Below are 20,803 nucleotides of genomic sequence, written 5' to 3' on the forward strand. Positions count from 1 at the left end.
GCTCTGAATGGGCACTTTACCAAAGAAAAGATCCAAATAGACAAGTAACATGTGAGTAAGTGTTAGTCATCAGGAAAATGCAAACATACTGACATCAGCACTCCCCCCGGAATGGTTAAAACAAAAAAGACTGACAGGCCGGGTGCTGGCAAGGCCCTGGCGCAACTAGAACTCAGGCACCGCTGGAGGATGTAAGCGAACAGCCCCTGGGCAGCTGCTTCTGAGTTTTTGATGAAATTAATGAAATGATGCATATGTTAACAAACTAGCACAAGAATGTTCATGGCAATTTTGCTCATAACAGCAAAAAAAAAAAGAAACTAAATTGCTCATCAAAAGGCAAATGGGGCCAGGTGTGGTGGCTCACACCTGTAATCCCAGCAGTCTGGGAGGATGAGGCGGGAGGATGGCTGGAGCTCAGGAGTTCAAGACCAGCCTGAGCACGAGTGAGAACCCGTCTCTACTAAAAATAGAAAAATTAGCCACGCATGGTGGCACACGCCTGTAGTCCAAGCTACTCAGGCTGCTAAGGCAGGAGGATCACGTGAGCCCAGGAGTTTGAGGTTCCAGTGAGCTACAATGACACCACCGCACTCCAGCCCTCCAGCCTGGACAACAGAGCAAGAATCTGGCTCAAAAAAAAAAAAAACCAAAACAAAACACCAAACCCAGAAAGCAAATGGATAAATGAATTCTGGGATACAAATGGAATACTCCACAGTAAATTTTAAAATGCCAGTGCATGCAACAGCACGTATGAGGCTTCTACGAGCACAACAGCACCGACGCACCACGAAGCATCTGCACAGCAGCACAGGGTCTCCTCCGCAACCAGGCTGGACTCCGCCCCCGTCTTCTCTCCTTCCTCCTACTGAGGGATGACAAAGTGGTTCTGGCCTTAAGGAGACGTGACTGTGTACACAAAAACGTCCAGAGGAACGTACAGACTCTCCAAATTAACAAGTGGATCAGACAACTCGCTAGATACACAAAGTGGACTCATGGCTACATACCATGAACAATTAGGAAGCGGAATAAGAAACATCACATATTAATTTCCAAAGACATCAAATATGCAAGAATAGATCTAGCAAAAGATGCTGACGCCCCCTACACACACAATTACAAAACATCACTGGGAGAAGACAGACAGCAGCAGCGGGACACATCACGGTGGTGGACTGGCAAGACCCCCACCCTCCTACGGCAACTTGCCCCCACGCTGAGCTTCACTTCACAGCCACCCAGTCAAAATCCCGGCAGGCCTTCTGTGGAATCAACCGGCCTATCCTAAAACACACATGGAAATGTGAAGGTAGTTCTGAGAAACCGAGGCAGGCAGCTCACACAACCAGCTCTCAGGCTACCAAATAACCTGGAGACAGGACAGCAGTGCAGGCTGCTCAGAGCAGGGAGCAGAAACCAGAACTCGTCCCCTGGCGACTGGGCCCTGTGCACAGCACGCAGCGAGGGTGGCCCGGGGCCCCACAGGGAGGGAGGCACACGGGGCCCTCCTGGCACGACGTCAGAAATCAACTCCAGATGAACCAGACTGAAAGCTTTCCAGAGACAGCACAGGAGGACATCGTCATAGCCAGAGGACAACAGGGAAACACAAATAAAACCGCAAGACACGACCATACACCCGCCAGGATGACTAAAATTAAACCAACACCATCAGGGCTCAGCACCTGGAGCGCCTGACTCGGGGGTGCAGAACTGTGCGCTCACGCGGACAGACCATTCGGCCGTGTCCACCAGTGTGGAAACACCGCAACGCGCACACTCGTAACAGTACTGCTGTCTGGAAAGAACCCAGAGGCTCCCGGACAGCAGGGTGAGCGAGCGCCGAGCGTCCGTACGATGACGCGCTGCACCGTGACGGAGGAAACCCCGTAAATCCCAGAGCTGAGCAGCCGACGGCCCAGTCCTGACCGGCACATCCGCGCGAGGGCGTGAGGGCAAAGGGCGCTAGAGTGAGGGAGGCTGCTGCCGAGGCAGGACCACGTGGCTGCCAGGACACTGGTCACACCATGTATTTGCACCTGGACGGTGACTATCCCTGCTTTTTAAAATAAAATATAAGCTACAATGTGCATTTATATCCACCAAGAGAGTTCACAAATTTTGTTTTTCACTAACTCCCAGCAATGCAGCGAACATGGCGGGGTGCCTGGGTACAGCAGCGCTCTCCTGGGCTGCACACGGCAGTGGGGGTGGGCTCCCCGGGCGGGCTGGGCTCCGCGCCCCACGGTGCAGCTTGGGGGGGCAGGAGGGGCACTCAAGGTCTCTGAGCTCTCCTCACCAAAGAGGAATTGCCATGCACATCAAAAATTGTTTTCATTTCCTAAATGCTAATACCTTAAACATTGCATTAAACATTAAATTCGATCTGCATCAGGAACCCAGTCAGACCTTGACGTGCTCTAAGAACCACCATGGTGGTGGCGACGTGGCACGTGGACCAGGCAGGCGGCCGAGGGGGGCTCTGCACACGGGAGAGACAGCTGTGGTAACCGCGTGACAATGGTCATGACCCCCCCCCCCGAGCCACCGTGACTGTGGTCAGCTGTCACCTACGCACAGCCAGCAGCAAAAGGACGCGGTGACAGCGAAACTCCAACCAGCTACCAAGCACAGCACGAAGGTGGGATGCAGCCCTCCCAGCTCCACCTGTTGGAAAGACTGTCCTTCCCCAGCTGAGCTGCCTCGGGCACCTGTCGAAACCCCGCTGGCCGCGTGTGGAGGGCTGTCTGTGGACCCTACTCTGTTCCGTTCATCAGTGGGCCTGTCCTTGTGCCAGTGAGACACACGCTGTCTTGTTACTGCCACTTTATACACACTAAATACTGAAATCGCATCACTTAAGTCCTCCAGCTTTGTTCGGCTTTTTCAAAGTGGTTTTGGTTTATTCTGGGTCATTTAAATCTCCATATGAACTTTGGAATCAGCTTATCAATTTGTACAAAAAAAGTCTGCAGAGATTTTTTACACTGAGTCTACATAACAACTTGGGGAGAAATGGCACCTGAACACCACCAGGAGTTTTCCGACCAACGAACACAGCAGAACTCTCCATTTACTTAGACCTCCCTTCATTTCTCTCAGCCATGTTTTGTAGCTTTCAGTGTATAACACCCCCCGCCCCGCCCCCAGCGTGCAGCTCTTGAAGCACACCTATGGTCAAATTTATCCCAAGATAATACACACCGACGACATCGACAGCAGCCACCTTTTTGACTGTTCTCAGTCTTGGGTGGGAAGGGTTCAGTATTTCACATTAAATATGTTAGCTGTAGATTTTTCATAGATACTTTGTATCAAGTTGAGGAAATGCCCTTTAATTGTTATTTTGCTGGGTGTTTTTAATAAAAAATGGGTGATTTTGTCAGATGTTTTTGCCACATCAAATAAGGACACATGGTTTTTCTTTTGTAGTTTGTTAACATAATGAATCGAACTAATTGATTCATTAGTTTTGGATGTTAAACCAACCTTGAATTCTTGGCATAAACCCTACCTGGTCATGGTACAGTATCCATTATCCACGGATGAACTCAAGTTGCTAAAATTCTTTTTAAAATGTGTATGTGTACGTTTACAAGGGCGATTGGTCTGTGGTTATCTTGTAGTGTCTCCGTCTGGTTTTGGTATCAATACAGTAACGAGAGAACAATTGGGCATCTAGATAAAAAAACCTTTACCCTGAGCTCACACCATATATAAAAATTAACTAGAGCACGGTGGTGTGCTTGTGGTCCCAGCTACTCAGGAGGCTGAGGGAGGAGGACGGTTGGAGCCCAGGAGTTCGAGGTCTTAGTGAGCTGTGATCACCCCACTGCACTCCAGCCGGGGTGACAGAGGGAGACCCTATTTCCAAAAAAAAAAATTAACTAGAAATAGATCACAGACCTACATTACATCTAAGAATTAAAACTATAAAACTTAGAAAACACAGGAAAAATTTGTGTCACCTGGTATTTGCCAAAGCTACGATTCAGGTAAGTGAGCTGCCCCACTGTATCCAAGGGCCTGGAGCCAAGGGAATGTTCTGAAACCTCTTGTTCTTAACGTTAGAGTTTGGTTTTCTTTGTTTGTTTAGTTTTTTAATTTTTTTTGAGACAAGATCCTGCTCCGTCACCCAGGCTGGAATGCAGTGGCATCATCATAGCTCACCACAAACTCCTGGGCTCAAGCACACCAAGTAGCTGCGCACCCCCACATCCAGATAATTTTTAAATTTTGTTTAATAGAGATGGGGTCTCACTATGTTGCCTAGGCTGGTCCCAAACTCCTGGCCTCAAGCAATCCTCCCATCTGAGCCTCCCAAAATGCTGGCATTGCAGGCATGAGCCACCGTGCCCAGCCTGACTTGCGCTTCTGAACTGCGACCGGGAAGCGGGGTGCTCGGCATTCCCACGGCGGCACCCGGCGGGCCACGTGCAGACAGCACTGCAGGAGACGGGGCCGAGACCCGCTCCCCGAGGGCTGCCCTGCGGTGGGAGGGGACGAGTGGGGACAGCAGGCGCAAAGCCTGCCAGAAGGCCACGTTCCACAGAGGAGTGATGGGGCCCAAGGGGTGTGGCAGGCGGCACGCAGGCACTGCTGGTGGGTACGCCGGTCACGCCTGTGTGACCAGCGAGCAGAAGCCGTGAGCAGTGCTGGGTGGGTGCTGGCCCTGCCAGGCTGGCAGACCACAGCCTGTCCTCTGAGCCCCAGCACTGGTTTGGGAACAGAAGGGGACCCAAGCCTGGCACACCTTGCTCCCTCTGGAGTGTTTCTGTCTCCTTCTCTGCCCTTGTGAAAGAGACAGACAGAAATCCCAGAGGCCAACACCCACTTTCCACAGGTCCATCTGGGACAAAGGCTGGGCCTCTCTGCCACCAAAGACGCCCACGTGAAGCCTGAGAGGGCACCGATGCTCAGCTGGGCCTGGGCGCACCTCCGTCCCTCTGTGGTCTCACTGTCAGACACCGTCAGACACCCCTCCTGCTCCTCCTGTGTGAGGAGGAGGACGGGAGCATGTGTGGAGACCTTACCCAGAACCCGCCCACGAAGCCACAAGGGGAGGCCAGGCCCGTGCTAGCCACGCCCCTTCCAGATCCCAAAACCGGGATCCCCTCTGCAGCTGCCACTCCTGGATAAAGGGGCGCAGCTCACACACACACACACACACACACACCACACCACCCCCCCGCCACCGCGTGTCCCCACATGGCCACCTTTAGCAACGGGCCTCGTCCCTCAGGGAGAGGAGGGGCCTGGCCTCAGATCAGCCGAGGGGTTCCCACCGAGACGGGTCTGAGCAGACCACACACGGCACACATGTGGGACTCTCCCACGAGAGCGCCCACCACCCCGGGCTCGGCGACACGCAGAGGCAGGTGCCCCGCGGGCTTTCCACCCGCAGCCTGGGCTGGCTGAGCGTGTGCGTCCCTGACTCAGCTGCGGCTGCTCGTGGAAACACTCAGGACCACCAGGGGATGCTCGGGGGGCCGCCAGGCTGTCGGCGCAGTCTCCTCTCCGCGAGGTGTGCGCTGAGCGTGGCACACAGGCGGCGCCTGCCACGGAGGGCGGCCCTGGCCTGGAGACAGCAATCCTCGCGGGGTCGCCTCGGACCCCACGGCCACCCTCTGGCTCGCTGGGTCACGACACCCCCGATGGCAAAGCTTCCTGCAGTGGGGTCCCGAGGGGAGACCCTGGGAGGAGCATCGTCCTCCACGGGTCCTGCCCTGTGCTCCCGGCGTGTCTACAGTCACCAGGGAACTGCCAGGCCCACTCGGCATGAGGACACACGGCAGAGTCACGTGCCCTGTCTCTGCTGTCCACACACGCATCACTTAGATCATAATTCTTGCAGAAAAATCTAAAAATATGTTGCTTTTGATAACATGGAACTGTACCTGAGAGAAAACTGAGCAGAAACCACGTCAGACACCTCGCAAGCCCCGGACCCGTCACACGCACTCTCCCAGTTCCGGCTCCCTGGCATTTTTAACCCCAAGGAGTCGGCGTCTTCACACTGCAGCCGTGACCAGGAGTGTGTCCCGGGCATTCTGTGTCAAGCTCCTGTTTAAGCTCAGAAAGCTCCTCTCATGGTGAGAGCTCCTGGCTCCAGGCAACGTGGCATTTTCGCTGTTAAAATGTCTATGCCTCCATGAGGAAGATGTCTGGCTTTATCTTGGGTAGTTTAAAAACCAACAGGAAAAGATCCCAAAGTCAGGCCCACGCATGTCCCACAGCCAGTGCGTGAACACAGCTGGCACCCACGTGACTCGGACCTGTTCAGCTTGGTCAGGCCTCTTTTCTCCTCCAATGGAAGAGAACAACTCAGACTGGACACGCCGCAGCAGGGCAGCTGCCCGGCCAGCGCAGCCTCAGGAGCAGGACGCCCCGCAGCCAACACAGCCCCCCCGCAGCCTTCGTCACCTTGCGCCCGCCTGGACCACCTTCCCCGCACGCCCATGTGTGCACAGCTCCACCCGTGTCCAGGCCACGTATGTGTCAGACAGCTGAGAAACAGCACCTCCTGAGAAAACATCTGAGACTCGTGCTAGGAGCACTAGTCCACGGGGCACTCAGCTTTCCCAGACCGGGCAATCGGAGAACCAGCTCGGCAGGTAACTCCCCATCGGTGTGAGGGCTGGGGTTTCCCTCTGCCGTACGCTGCCGGCATCCCCCCGGGCCACCACCGGCCGCCCCATCCTCGAACCTGCACGGAGCCTGCGGCCCAGGAAGTGCGGGCGGCATTCAGGCGCGCGACCCTGGAAGCGCGGGCGGCAACCAGGCGCGCGACCCTGGAAGCGCGGGCATCAATCAGGCGCGCGACCCTGGAAGCGCGGGCATCAATCAGGCGCGCGACCCTGGAAGCGCGGGCATCAATCAGGCGCGCGACCCTGGAAGCGCGGGCATCAATCAGGCGCGCGTGCCCACCCAGCAGCGCTGGGCCAAGGGCGGGACCCAGACACCGTTGTTCCCCGAGTGCCACCTGGGTGCAGAAACGGTCCAAAAGCTCTTGCGGACGTTCTGGGATCCTGGGGCCTCTGCTTGCATCAACCCCATGGACGTGAGAAGCTTCTGAGCCACACAGGCAAGCAGGCAGCACCCGGCTCGCCCCCAGCCGGGCAGTCCAGGCTCTCACACCCACCCCTGGGAGAACAGGTCCTGCTCTCTCTGGGTGCTTCATGCAGAAAGCGGCCGGGGGCCACAGCCTCAGGCAGGGACAGTGGCTGCCGACGACACGGGAGACACCCGGGCTGGCCGCGGGCTCAGCGGCTGTGCACACAGCACTGTGCGCCTCCACACAGCTCGGCTGCTCCCAGTGAGTTCCACGACCCACCCAGAGAACTGGGGAAAGACGAGGCCAGAGGGGCAACTTGAAACTGCCCCAACACTTTGGAATCTTAGTCACCAGGAGAAGTGACCTCCTCTCCCCTCTCCACTCTGCCAGCCCAAGCTTCCCCCCAAAGCTGCACGTGGGCCCTGACGAGCTCACCTCATGAGCTCAGCAGAGCATGCCCGTCCTGAGAGCTCGACCCCGACCCCCACCCAGACCCCCACGGGCCTCACAGGTGTGTGCCCCTCCCGTGTGAGCTCGGCAGCATGTGGTGCTGACCAAGCACCAGCTCAGCGGAAGCGCCCGTGGCTCTACGCTGCAGCGCTCACCTGCCCCTGCACGGGCACTCGGGACACGCAGGCAGGACAGGAAACACGACCCGCTGCCCAGACACCCAGGCTCTCGGGGACTGGTTTCCCGTGTAGATGGCACTGAGCTACGCACGCTGAGTGTTCACTCAACGCTTCACACTGAGCCAAAACTGAATGAACTAAACGACCGCTGGTTAATTTCCCCGTGCGGAATACCTGCGAAGCTCACGCCGCACCAAACCCAGAGCTCTGCCAGAGAGACGCGGCGGACGCAGAGCGCGCGGGAAGCGCACGGGCAGTGATCTGGCCAGGGCGGGGCAGGGGACACCAGCTCAGGACGGCGGGAAACCAGGAGCCGCAGCAAGGTGACGCACCTGCCCGCAGGGTGACAGGATGGATGCACGCTGGGTCACGCTGGCAAAGGAGGGAGGAGGAACCGCGCATGTGAGGGTGACAGACAGGAACCCGAGGCAGCAGGAGAGGACGCGCCTCAGCTCACCATCATCTCCACCGTCCTGTGCCTGACGCAGTGACATACACCAGAGCCTGACACATCACAGACAGCTGGCAAAGCCTGGAAACGAACCTCCTGTCCAAGTTCACGTCCACTGGGCACCACCCCACACTGTGGACAGGGGGTGAGCACCCCAGAACCCGGCATGGCCCCCACGCTGTGGACAGGGGGTGAGCACCCCAGAACCCGGCATGGCCCCCCCCACTATGGACAGGGGGTGAGCACCCCAGAACCCGGCATGGCCCCCCCCACTGTGGACAGCAGGTGAGCACCCTAGAACCTGGCATCGCCCCCCAACACTGAGGACAGGAGGTGAGCACCCCAGAACCCGGCATGGCGGGGTAGGTTCACACACAGAATCAACCAAACTTGGAAGGGTGGCGCCTCATGGCCTCACTGCCCCCGTGACAGACACCCTGCGGTCTGCGCACAGAAAGGTGCGGCGTGTGCTGACGGAGGAGGGCGCGGCCCTTACCTTTTTCCCAGTTTGTTTCTCCACCATGTCGTTGCCGAGGGGAAACTCGTCCTGCTGTGGTGTCTTAGAACACCCTCCCCTGGGCATCGTTCTGCGCTTAGCCGGTCCTCATTCACACTCCCGCCGCCTCGTCGTCAACCGTCTGCTGCCAAAGAGAGGACACAGGGTGAGAATCCCCGAACCCAGGGAGGCAGCTCAAAGCCCAGCCCCCGTCCCCTGGACTGGGCAGACCCGGGAACCAGGCAGGGTGTGTCGCCACGGAATGCGCCTCCCAGGAGGTCACAGCGACAGGAGCGAGAGGGGCAAGCACTCCATGGCGGCAGAAGGGGGAGGCTGTGGCCGTGGTGGGCTCGGCAGCACCGCCCCCACGGGCAAGGGGCAGCACCCCGGCCCTGGGGCCCAGCAGGTCACACCCAGCACCCTCCCGTCCTGGGCCTCGGTCACCCACTCCCATCCCGGGGGGCAGCTCCGTTCCCTCACCAGACAAAAGTCAGGACTAGAGTCACTGCGCTTTTTAGAAAGCTGCAAGCACACCCAATTCCCTACCTCCTCCCAAGTAAAGTGTCCGGACAGTAAGCAAGTGACATCTCCAAGGGAGTCCCTGGAACACGTCTGGGCAGCCCGGTGGTCCTAGTCCACGCCCGTGGAGCCAGACCCTCCACCTGGGCCCAAGGCTCCAGCCCTGCGTTTCCCAGTAAGTCCCAGGACACAGGCTGTGTTACCATGTGTTTTATTTTCTGTATTTCGTGACATTGTATCATCTTAAAAACCTTGCTGGCCAGGGAGAGACTGCCCCTCCCAGGGCCGCCAACCCTCAGAGACTCAGCCCAGGGCCGGGGCACAGGCAGCCCGAGGACAGCCCTAGAGCGCAAAGCCCAGCACAACTGCTCAACCCTCAGGCATCTCCACCGTGCGCCCCCTCCCACAGAACCCCTGCCTCTGCCCCCTGACCACCCGTCTGGGCCTGCGGTGACTCGAGCGCACCGTGTCCGACAGGGGCGTGCTGAGAGCACCTGCCTGCGCCCCCAGCCAGTCTTCCCAGCTGTGCTCCACACGTCCCACCCGGGCTCTCCAGCTGCACCCACAGGAGCAGGGCAGTGTGTCAGACCCACCTTCCCCAAAGCCACGGCCTCCCTGTCTATGTCACCCCCCGCCAGGAGGGAAACGTCACAGACCAGCTCACGGGCACACACCGCGCCCTCCCCACAGGCACATCCCTGCACACGGTTCTGGACGAAGCACCTTCTGGAACTAACGTGCCTGGACTGAGTCACGGGTCACACAGGATGTGCGGCTTCGGGAACATGTCCACACGCACCTTCGAGCTGCCGTGCCCCAGGCGACCTGCTCCTCTGCACAAGGTCACTCGGGTGTCCACCTGCCCCTCGTCCGCAGGTATGCTTGAGATCACAGGACACATCGACACTTCCTCGAGATCTTGCCTGGTTTTCCCACAGTCACTGATAAAATCTCAGAAACTATCGTCTTGGCACAAGGACACAGCTAGTTTTGGGGGTGGGACGGGGCTGACCGGCATGTCCCTTCCTGACACTGCTGCCCACAGTGCAGGTGAGAAGCTGTCTCCCCCCACCTTCTCCAGCGGCTGACGCCAGACATGGTATTTTTTCTCCTACCTAAAACTAGGAATTCTACATTCTCCTCCCATTTTTTACCACAAAACTGGAACGTCTCAGCCAAGACAAATGGCACCACAGCACCTAGCTCAGGGAAGGCTGCGGAAACTCATGGCTGTCTGGAAACTCGGGGGCAACATCTAAGTACAAATTTAAGGATTATCAGTAAGTCAGATTTTTTAAAATCCTGACTGCCTGCTCTCGCCACGGCAACAGCGAGCAGCCGTCCCGGGACAGTCAATCGTCCTGACTCCGGTGTGGGCGTGTGGACAACCCAGCGGGTCAGCGCGCAGACCTGGCGTCTGGACCAGAACAGCACGTCCACTTGTCACCTCACTCCTTGAACAAGCGATGGCACTCAGGGTCCCTGACCTGGCGCTGCCAGGCGGTCTCCGGGCACACAGAATTCTGAGCCCCTTTAACTGAACAGCCAGACTCCTCCTCCCTGTCCCACCCTCTCCTTCCCGGAAAGGGGCTTTCTCTCCCCGTGAACACAACAGTGTGAAGACAGCACGATTTGCTTCCAGAACAAATACACCCTAAGCTCCAAAACCCAACCAGCTTTCAAGAACAGACGCCGTGGGGACAAAGGGAGCAGCGGTGCTGGCTTGGAGTTAACGTGTCGGAGTCCCTGATGCTCAGAGGACCCTGGGACAGCCGGAAGGATGTTCCCCTATGGAGCTTCCAACCGGGGGTGGGGATCCCGTGCCGGGAAAGTCCCACCACCGCCCACGACTGTTGACAGAGACATTTCAAAGTACACGTGGTGCCCAGAAAGTGTCACCTGAAGGCCTCCTTGGTGGCCCTCAATGGCAAACCCACCATTTCTGAAGACTCTGCAGACCATGAAGCCCTGCCTGTGCGGGTCCAGCGGCTGCTTGTCACCACACGGACCCCACGTGCTCAGAGCCCCGGCATGCTGCTCACCCACCACACGCAGCCGCTCCGTGCCATCATGAGACACCGGCCAGCATTTCCGTTTTGTGGACAGTGAACCATTGAATTTCATGGGACCCACCAGGGGGAAGGGGCCCCCACACCCCCCGCAGATGAGGGAGGCTGCACGCGGCGGGCAGAGCACTTCCAGCAGTGTGCGTCACACGGAACACTACAGTGGGTGACGAGTGTCCTCCCGGGGTACCGCTGTTTTCCAGGAGACCTTTCTTAGCCCACCAAGACCACGTCCCCCCTACCCGGACCCCGTGTTTGAGCTTGGCTTGTGGGCACAAGCTGCGCACCACTGAGGCTACGACTGCCCCAGGGCACAGCCAACGCCAGGGCCTTCAGCAACCAGCACCCCTGCCACGCAGCCAGAGAGACGGGGTCTGCACGTGCTCTCGATCGACATCAAGGTGACAGAACTCAGGCAGCGGCATGTGCTCAGCATTGAGCAGGGAGGTTGGGGACATCATGGCAGCCCTCACCCTCTTAAAATATCCATGGGAAGAACCAGAGCCCCTGAGCCTGCCTTGGAGGACGGAACAAACCCCGTCAGGAGGAGCGAGCGTCACCCTGGGAAGTGCAGGTGGTCTCTGTTCAGCACGTCAATCCTTTCTGGGCCACTTGGCGGCAGAGGGAGGAGCTGCCCCGCCCTACCCCAGGTTGCCAGGTGGAGGGAAACACAGGTGGTGTGGCCACAGGGGCCTGGGGGACCCGGGGCAGCTTCTGGGAGGGCCAGGGGGAACAGGTCGGCGGAAGGGAACACAAGAGCCTTTGTCCTTCTCTGGTCTTGTCACTGGAAAGGCAGCAACAGAGCGGGCCGCGGCTCCGCCAGCCTGGCGCTCCCCAGCCAGGTCCTTGGGGTGCAGGATGGGCCCGACGGCAGGACGCCCAACTCACACTCCAGAAACGCAGCCACGACACCCCCAGCAGACTGAGTCCTGCACTCTGGGGAGCCTGCATCCGCCGCCAGGCTGGACGACTTCCCAAACTTACGGACACGCTCGTGAGAGCAGCGCGGTATCAAAGAGGTTATTTTTAAATAACATGTAATGAAACACACTGACATCTGGAAGACTGCATAGCTCAGTGAGCTGGTATTTTCCACGTGATCAATGTGGATGCTGAAAATCCATGCATGGGGCAAGACCAAGTCCCGTCACAACAGACCGCGGAGGCCGACGGCAGCGGCGCAGGTGCTCCCTGACAGGGCGAGGCCCCACGCCGCAGCCGCTGGGAGGAGGAACCGGCCGCCATCCAGGCGGCCACCAAAACACGCCTCCCTTTTCTTACTACCTATCGGTGTGGGGCCAGATTTGTTTCGCTTGCTTCAAACACAACAGCTGGACGCAACAGGTTGAACGCAGATGCAGTCACCACTGCCAGGGTGCAGCCGCCTTCTATTCTCGCCAGACAGAAAAGACATTTGCAGATACGTAAGACAAAATGCCTCTTTTCCCTATATTTTTATTATTGATTTCTTTTGTAAGAGTCATTTTTCAGTAAAAATTTACATTCATATGCAATAATTATTTTAAAGTAAATTGTATATTTTGAAATCTTCTCAGTTATACCTTATTTTTTTTTATTTTTAGTTTTTTTGGAGACACGGTCTCTCTCTGCTGCCCAGGCTGGAATGCAGTGGCACAATCACAGCTCACTGCAGCCTCAAACTCCCGGGCTCAAGCGATCCTCCTGCCTCAGCCTCCTGAGTAGTGGGGACTACAGGCGTGCACCACCATTCCCAGATTAATTTTTTAAAATTTATTTCATTTTTTAGTAGAGACAGGGTCTTGCTGTATTGCCCAGGCTGGTCTCAAACTTCTGGCAAGTGAGCCTCCTACCTCGGGCTCCCAAAGTGCTAAGGAGCCTGTTATACTTTCAAACACAATAATTTGATAGATCTACTCCACAAAAACAAACGCTCTGGGGGTCCTCACTGACCCTCACGGGTACATATGGATTCCAGCCCCAGAAGTCCGAGACCTTCTGCGCAGGATGGAGAGACTGGAGCCCGCAGGGGACCTGCTGCCGGGACCTGGTCAGGCCACGCCAGGGAGACGTGCAGGACGGCGTAGGGGACCCACGCGCAGAGGCACAGACTGGCATGAGAACACAAAGGGGAAGCAGTCTTACAGAAAAAAAAAGAGACCTCGTGCAAATAGACTTTAAAAGAACAAAACCTCAAATTATTGATACATAAATGAACATTAGTAGAAACGACGGTAATGAAGTCCGAGTAAAAGGCTGATGCCACAATGAGTGAAGCAGCGTCACCCTGATCAGGTGCTGCGCACAGCAGAGGGCCGGGGGGGGGGGGGGGCGGGCGGCGCGGGCAGCTCTGGCCACGGGCACCGCCCACAGCGCACGGCACGTCCGGGCGGAAACGCACACCTGCCCCCCACACACACAGGCCACCCCCAGATCCAGGTGCCAGGGCACAGCCGGCAGGCTAAGCGACCATAGCATGGGAGACGCTCGCGACCTCAAGGTAAAGAAAAATCTTTTACCCAGTACACAAAAACACTGGCCATAAAGACAACATCTGAAAATTCCGACTCAAAGTCAGTTTTGTTCACTCAAGTCACCTTCCTACACAGGAGAAGAGTCTCCTACATACACGACTGGTGAAAACTCTCCTTCGGAGCAGACAGCGCTCCCACAAATCCACGAGGCCAGACAGACCGTCTAACAGAAAAGTGGACGTGAGCCTCAAAGGGCCCTTCACCACGGAGGAGGCCCTACGGCCAGCACACGGACCGAAGTTCCCCACTTCACCAGCATCGAGCAAATGCAAACTAAGCCCAAAGTAAGATGCCAAGCGTGGGCGGAGAGGTGGGCAAAGGAAGCCGGCACGGCCTGAGGGCAGCGCCCACTCACGCGGCTCCGGCACCGCCGACTCGCACTGGCCACAGACCCGCCCTGCAGCCCCGCAGTCGGGTCTGGGCACACAGAAGACAGGCCGGCACGTGCCCCGCTGGAGACACGCACAGAATGCTCTACAGCAGGCAGACAGGCCAGCACGGAGTTAACACGGAACACTACACGGCAAAGGAAACACACAACAACATGACCGGACCTCACAAACGATATGGGGAAAAAATACATATTCACATAAATTTCTGCCAACAGTAAACATGTTCAGGGACACAGGCTTAGGCGACAAGACTTGTCCCAGAGTCTGGCTCGTGGTGGCTTGGGGGGACGTGCGGAATCCAGGCTGGAGGTGAAACAGCAGGTTCCTCAGGGTTTTGCCTTTTGATATCTGAGTTCTGCGTTTTACTCTGTGGACTCGTGGGCGCTGTGCTGCATGGCGCGGCAAGGACGGTGGGGCAGTGAGGGCGCGGCCCGCCAGCCTTCAGACGCAGAGGCCGCGGACCCTGCTGCAGGTCCGCCCTCCAGCGGGGGCCAGAGGAAGGGCAGCCCCACCCCGCGTGGCCCTGCTGAGGACCAGGTGACAGACAGCCGGGGCCGCTCAGGACTTCTCAACACTCAGCTTGAACCTAACCTGTGCACAAAGCACAACACACAACACTGCAACTGCGGGGCGGGACGGGAACCCACAGCTCTGCGGAGAGGGGAGGCCAAGAGCAGCTGCGAGAGAGGGAGGGAAACACTCGTCTCACAGGAGGCGCTACCACGCAGGCTGAGTGTAACGAGAGGAGAGAAGGAAAGGTAGGCAAGTGCACGGAAGGCACCACTGCGTCACCGTCACAGCCAGAGAACGCTGGCGGCAGGAGGGAGGCGGGTGAGCGTCGTGATAAACACATGCAACACAGCAGGGGGGAGGCGAAGGGCGGGTGCTCGCGCCCTGCTGCTGGGAGTGCAGCGAGGAGCCCCGGCGGGAAGGTGGGCACTTGCCGAGCTGCCCACACACCGCCCTGCAAACCAGCCGTCCCATGGCTCCCCCTGCCCCAAAACATGTGACAAGGACAAGGAACGGTGCCTCACCCAGAGCAGCCCACTGCAGGGCGGCCCAGGACAGGCGCTCAGCACAAAGCCCCGCCCGGTGCCCCTGCACCTGCCACCACCCCTCCCCGCGCAGCCAGCGCAGAACAAAAGCGTTTCCACGGACACATGACCACGGAGTGGTCTCCACAATGTCACCAAGTGCAAGAAGCAAGTAGAGGAAAGTGGGTCCAGCACGGCGTCTACTTCGAAATGCAGAGGACACCTATGCTGACATTAACCAACAATGGAATACGCAAGGACGTCAACCAACGTAATCCACCAGGTTAACAAGCTAAAGAAATTACATAATCATAACAATTGGTGCAGAAAAAGCATCTGACAGCATCCAACACTCATGATGAAAATTCTCAGCAAAACAGGAGCGAGTGCAGGGAAACACCCTCCACAGGGCAGCAGGTCTGCCAAGCGCCTCTGGCGACAGAGTGACGAGCTGAGCGCTTTCTCCCCAGCAGTCGAGGCCGCCCTGTAACCTCTGCTGCCCGGCACTGCCAGGGCAGCTCGGCCAGGGCACCGAGGAGAGAGAAAGTGCTCAAACGTGCACAGGTCAGAAAGGAAGAAATAAAGTAAAACTGTCTCTACCCGAAGGTGACATGATTCTCTAGAAAAATCACAAGGAATTTACCAAAAACTCCTAGAAATAACAGTTCAGCAAGGCTGAAGAATACAAGATCAATACACAAAACCCACATTTCCACATACTTACGATGAATATATGGAAATAAAGACACAGTATCATTTATAATTGGTCCAAATGAAAACAGGTTCAGAGCTAGCAAAACCAGAAAAAAACTATAAAAACTTTGGGAAACACAGGAGGAAATCTTTATGACCTGGGCTCTAGGCCAAGAGTTGTTAGACATGACACCAAAAGCATAATTCGTGAAAGAAAAAAATCGATAGATTACCTCAACAAAATCAAAAAACCTTTCTTCTGCAAAAGACCAAGCTTAAAGGGTGAAGAGACAAATTGCAGACAGGGAAACATTTGCAAATCACAATCAGAAGACAGACTTGTGTGCAGAAGACAGAACCAGCAACAGCAAACAGCAAATACTCCAATGGGACAGCGGACGAGAAACACAGCGCAGAAAGGCGAGTGCGGGCGGCGGACAGCACATGCAAGGACGCTCGGCATCACCAGCCACGGGAATTTGCTCAAAACCACCACGAGCACAGCTGGAAGCAGAGCAACACTAGAGGACGCTGTGGAAACGCACGTTTCCGCAGCCCTGGAAAGCCACGTGTGGGTCTCACACACCCAACCGTGCACGCACCACACAGCCCCGCAACTGCACTGCCGGACGCTGCTCCCTGAAAACGAGATCTTACGTGCACACAGATGAGTGCACGCATGTTCACGAGACTTCGACTCCTCGTGGGCAGAACAGGGAAACCATCCAGCAGCTGCCCAGACACGTCCTTCCCCCGGCTCCACGCGGACCACGGGGAACCGTCCACACACCGCGCGCGCAAACACACACACACACACACACACACACACACGGGGAGGCCCCGGACAGAGCTGAGCCAGGCAGGGTGGGAGGGCCGTGGACGGACAGCGTGGGGGTCTCGCGAGGAGGGCACAGTCCTGCACGTGACGGTGGAGACAGACACAGGACTGGTGACGTAGGGCGACACTGGCAAGGCCTGGGTCATGATCCCGGCGTTGACACCGCCCTGGGTAACGGCACCGGGGACTCTACTATTCTGCAACTTCCTGTGAGTCTGTAATTATTCTAAAATAAAAAGTAAAAAAGAAAAACAAGGGTCAAGAGGAGACTTCCAGGGCTGACAGAAACGTTCTGTGCTTGGACTGCAGTGGTAGTTTCCCAACTGCACACATTTCCCAAATTGAACTATACATTTAAAATGGCTGAATTTTATTATATGCCAATCATAAATCAATAAAGCTGTTAAGAATTGGTGGCACAAAAAAGTTTTATTTCCTATGGAAAATTTTTTTCCTATAGATGAAAAAAATGAGATAGGTAGACCTCTTTTCATAAACACTGTTTTGTGTAGTTGGCTTTGGAATATGTATTTCACGTGATTTAAAACACTAAACATTAGGTACAACAAACACTATCTGGGCCATGGGCACACTACAAGCCCAGACTGAAGCATTATAAAAGGTATCCACGTAACACAAGCATTTGTGCCCCTTAATATTTTGAAATTTTTACAAAAATCACTTGAAAAAAATTAAATATAAAAAAAATCAACTTCTACAGATTCACAAGGAAAAGGCAAGACAACACTTCGCTGTGCGTCCAGCCGGTGGCAGACACAGCACCGGCCACCTACGCCCACGGGACAGGTGACACCACACAGGTTCTGGGGTCAGAAATGGGGGGTGGTTCTCTAGTGGCCCCGGCTCGGGAGCACAGTCGGGCCAGCCAGGAGTGGAGGGTCTGCCATCCAGGCGGCCACGCACATACCTGGCAGGCTGGTGCTGGGTTTTGGCAGAAGGCCCAAACTCCTTGTCACAGGGACATGTGACGGTGTCCATGGGGATGAGTGAGGAACCCCGTGACGTGGCAGCTGGCTTCCCCACTAGAGGGACTGCAGGGGTCGGTGGGGGGGGGATACAGTGCCTTCTGTAGCCTCACAGAAGTCCCATGGCAACACGTCACCGCATTCTATTCCGTAGAAGTCGGCCGGGCGGGTGGCTCCCGCCTGTCACCCCAGCACTCTGGGAGGCCGAGGCGGGAGGATCCCTTGAGCTCAGGAGTTCGAGACCAGCCTGAGCAAGAGCGAGACTGTCTCTACTAAAAATAGAAAAATTAGCCAGCTGTGGTGGCACATGCCTGTAGTCCCAGCTACTTGGGAGGCTGAGGCGGGAGGGTCACAGGAGGCCAGGAGTTTGGGGCTGTAGTAAGTTGGGAAGACAAGCTTGGGGGTGGATAGAGTGAAACCATTAAATGTGTCTTTTAAAAAAAAAGTGAGTTATAACGTCCAGTCTACACTCAAGGGCAGGAATCAGGCTCCGCCTTTTGAAGGGAGGCGGATCAAAGGATCTATGGACATTCCTCAAACTATCACACAAGTGACTTTTTATCCAAACATGGCGATCTGACTCTACAGTTCCAGTGTCGTATGCACTGAGGACAACAAGAAACGATTTCTACCAACTACAGACAGCCTTCCTGTTTCCAGTGATGATGCTGTCGTGGGCTGTGTCACAACCGTCCTGACTGCTGCGTGTACCCTGGGGATGAACGGACGAGAGCTTTCCCCAGCGCCCTCAGGGCGGGGGAGGGGGCACGAGCAGGGACACGCGGAGCAGGGACACGCGGAGCAGGGACACGCGGAGCAGGGACACACACGAGCAGGGACACGCGGAGCAGGGACACGCGGAGCAGGGACACGCGGAGCAGGGACACGCAGAGCAGGGACACGCAGAGCTGGCCAGACGCTGCGCGTCGGCTCCCGCTCAGCCGCAGTCACCGGTCGTCACTCCTGACATGCTGGACTGTTTGTCACTTCCTAGACCTTGGCATTCAGAAGGACACAGGGATCAACCCTGAAGCAACGAGCTCCCAGCTCCCTCTCGTCTGGGGCAGGAAACCCGGGACCCCGAGCGGAAGGAGCCACCAGAGAGGACCAGGTCTGCCCACGTGACTCAGGGACAGCTGTGGGGCTCCCTGGACAGAGCCGGGCGGCTGTGTCACCATGTGCAACACGCATGATCAATGGAGCTGCAGAGTCAGCAGCAGCGCTCGGTCACGTGACAGAAAGGGAGGCAGCCCGTGCCGTGTGAGCCCAGCGTGAATGCTGAGACCCATCTATGGAGTAGTCTGGCCCAGAGTAAGAAGAAAAGCCCAATAAAACCGAACCTGAATTTGACCACGCCTCTAGACCCAACTGCCAACTCACAGGGACGACGAGAAGGGCGTGGGAACACCACTACCGAATGCCACACCCATCCTGGGGGACACCCGCACAGCTAAGCAGGTGACGACCAGGCCATGGGCCACATGGAGCAGCTGTGCAGTTGAAGCTCAGCCAGCCCAGTGAGCGATGCTTAGTACAAAAAAAGTTTTCCATTAATTATTTTTTTTAAAGACAGGGTTTTGCTCTGTTGTCCACACTAGAGTGCAGTGACATCATCACAGCTCACAGCAACCTCACACTCTGGGCTCAAGCCATCCTCCTGCCTCAGCCTCCCAAGTAGCTGAGACTACAGGCGTGACCACCCCAGGCTACTCGTTTGTTTTTTTAGAGATGGGGTCTCACTCTTGTTCAGGCTGTTCTTGAACCCCTGGCCTCAAGCAATCCTACCGCCTCAGCCTCCTAAAGTGCTGGGTTTACAGGCGTGAGCTACTGTGCCTGGCCAATACTTTTCATATTGATTATATGTTGAAATTAGAGTATTTTGGATATACCGGGTTTCATAAAATATATTCTTAATATTAATTTTAGCCAGGTGCAGTAGCTCTCACCCTATAAACCCAGCAGTTTGGGAGGCCAGGGCAGGAGGATTGCTTGAGCCAGGAATTCAAGACCAGCCAGAGCAGCATAGCAAGACCCTGTGCCTACAAAAAATTAGCTGGGTGTGATGTTGTGTTGATGCTTACAAAAAATCAGCTGGGCACAGTGTCCTGCAGGTGCCCGTAGTCCCGGGTACTTGGGAGGCTAAGAGGCAGGAGGATGGCTTTAGCCCAGGAGTTTGAGGTTGCTGTGAGCTATGATGACACCACCGCACTCCCGCTCAGACAACAGAGTGAGACCCTGACTCAAAAAAAAAAAAAAAAAAAGTAATTTCACTTGTTTCTTTTTACTTTATAATGAGCCTGACAGAAAATTTTATATTATGTACGTGGCTCTACATTGTGTATTCACTGGACAGAGGAACTCTACAGGACAAAAGACCCAAATCTCTGACACATGGGGCGGGGGGTGGGGAGTCCTACAGAAAAAAACAGAGGGGAAATTTACCAATTAAAAGTGACTTAAGGCTCGAGACCAGCCTGAGTGAGACCCCGTCTCTACTAAAAATAGAAAGAAATTATATGGACAACTAAAAATCTATATAGAAAAAATTAGCCGGGCATGGTGGCGCATGCCTGTAGTCCCAGCTACTCGGGAGGCTGAGGCAGTAGGATCGCTTAAGCCGAGGAGTCTGAGGTTGCTGTGAGCTAAGCTGACGCCACGGCACTCACTCTAGCCTGGGCAACAAAGTGAGACTCTGTCTCAACAAAAAAAAAAAAAAAAAAAAAGTGACTTAAAAGACACAGGAGAACCTCAGTGTGACTGCGTCTGGAAGCCAGTCTGACAAAGAACTTTCAAAGAGGCACATTTAGGAGAGACCACGGTGGTCACTCACTGGGTGTTTGATGACAGCAAGGAATTTGAAAGCCCCTATAAATTGATCGATGTTTTTATTTTTGCTTCTTGGGGCAGTGATGGTTTAGCAGCGTGCTCTGTGCGGAGGCGATGGGATGGCACTGGGGAGTGGGCTCCCGGGACGGGGACGCCCGAGGCAGGGCACCAGGTCCTGCTCCCGGCAGGCTGGGGCTCTCTCTGCCCTAGGCTCACCACTCTCTGCTAAGAACGGCAAACAACAGTTCAAATGCAACCTCTAAAACCAAAAGACAAAATGCAAGAAACTATTTGCAGAGT

General features: G+C 56.0%; 1 protein-coding gene across 1 annotated transcript in view; it reads right to left on the bottom strand.

Annotated features, from left to right (window-relative positions):
• ANKRD11 (ankyrin repeat domain containing 11) overlaps positions 1 to 20,803 on the bottom strand; it is a 163,202-nt gene that overhangs the window by 31,585 nt on the left and 110,814 nt on the right. Inside the window, exon 3 of the mRNA XM_069464766.1 lies at positions 8,637 to 8,781. Within this exon, the coding sequence (XP_069320867.1) occupies positions 8,637 to 8,723 (87 nt within the window). The 5' untranslated portion in view covers positions 8,724 to 8,781. The remainder of the gene's footprint in view (positions 1 to 8,636; positions 8,782 to 20,803) is intronic.

Source organism: Eulemur rufifrons, unplaced genomic scaffold (assembly GCF_041146395.1).
Source record: "Eulemur rufifrons isolate Redbay unplaced genomic scaffold, OSU_ERuf_1 scaffold_107, whole genome shotgun sequence".
Classification (NCBI taxonomy): domain Eukaryota; kingdom Metazoa; phylum Chordata; class Mammalia; order Primates; family Lemuridae; genus Eulemur; species Eulemur rufifrons.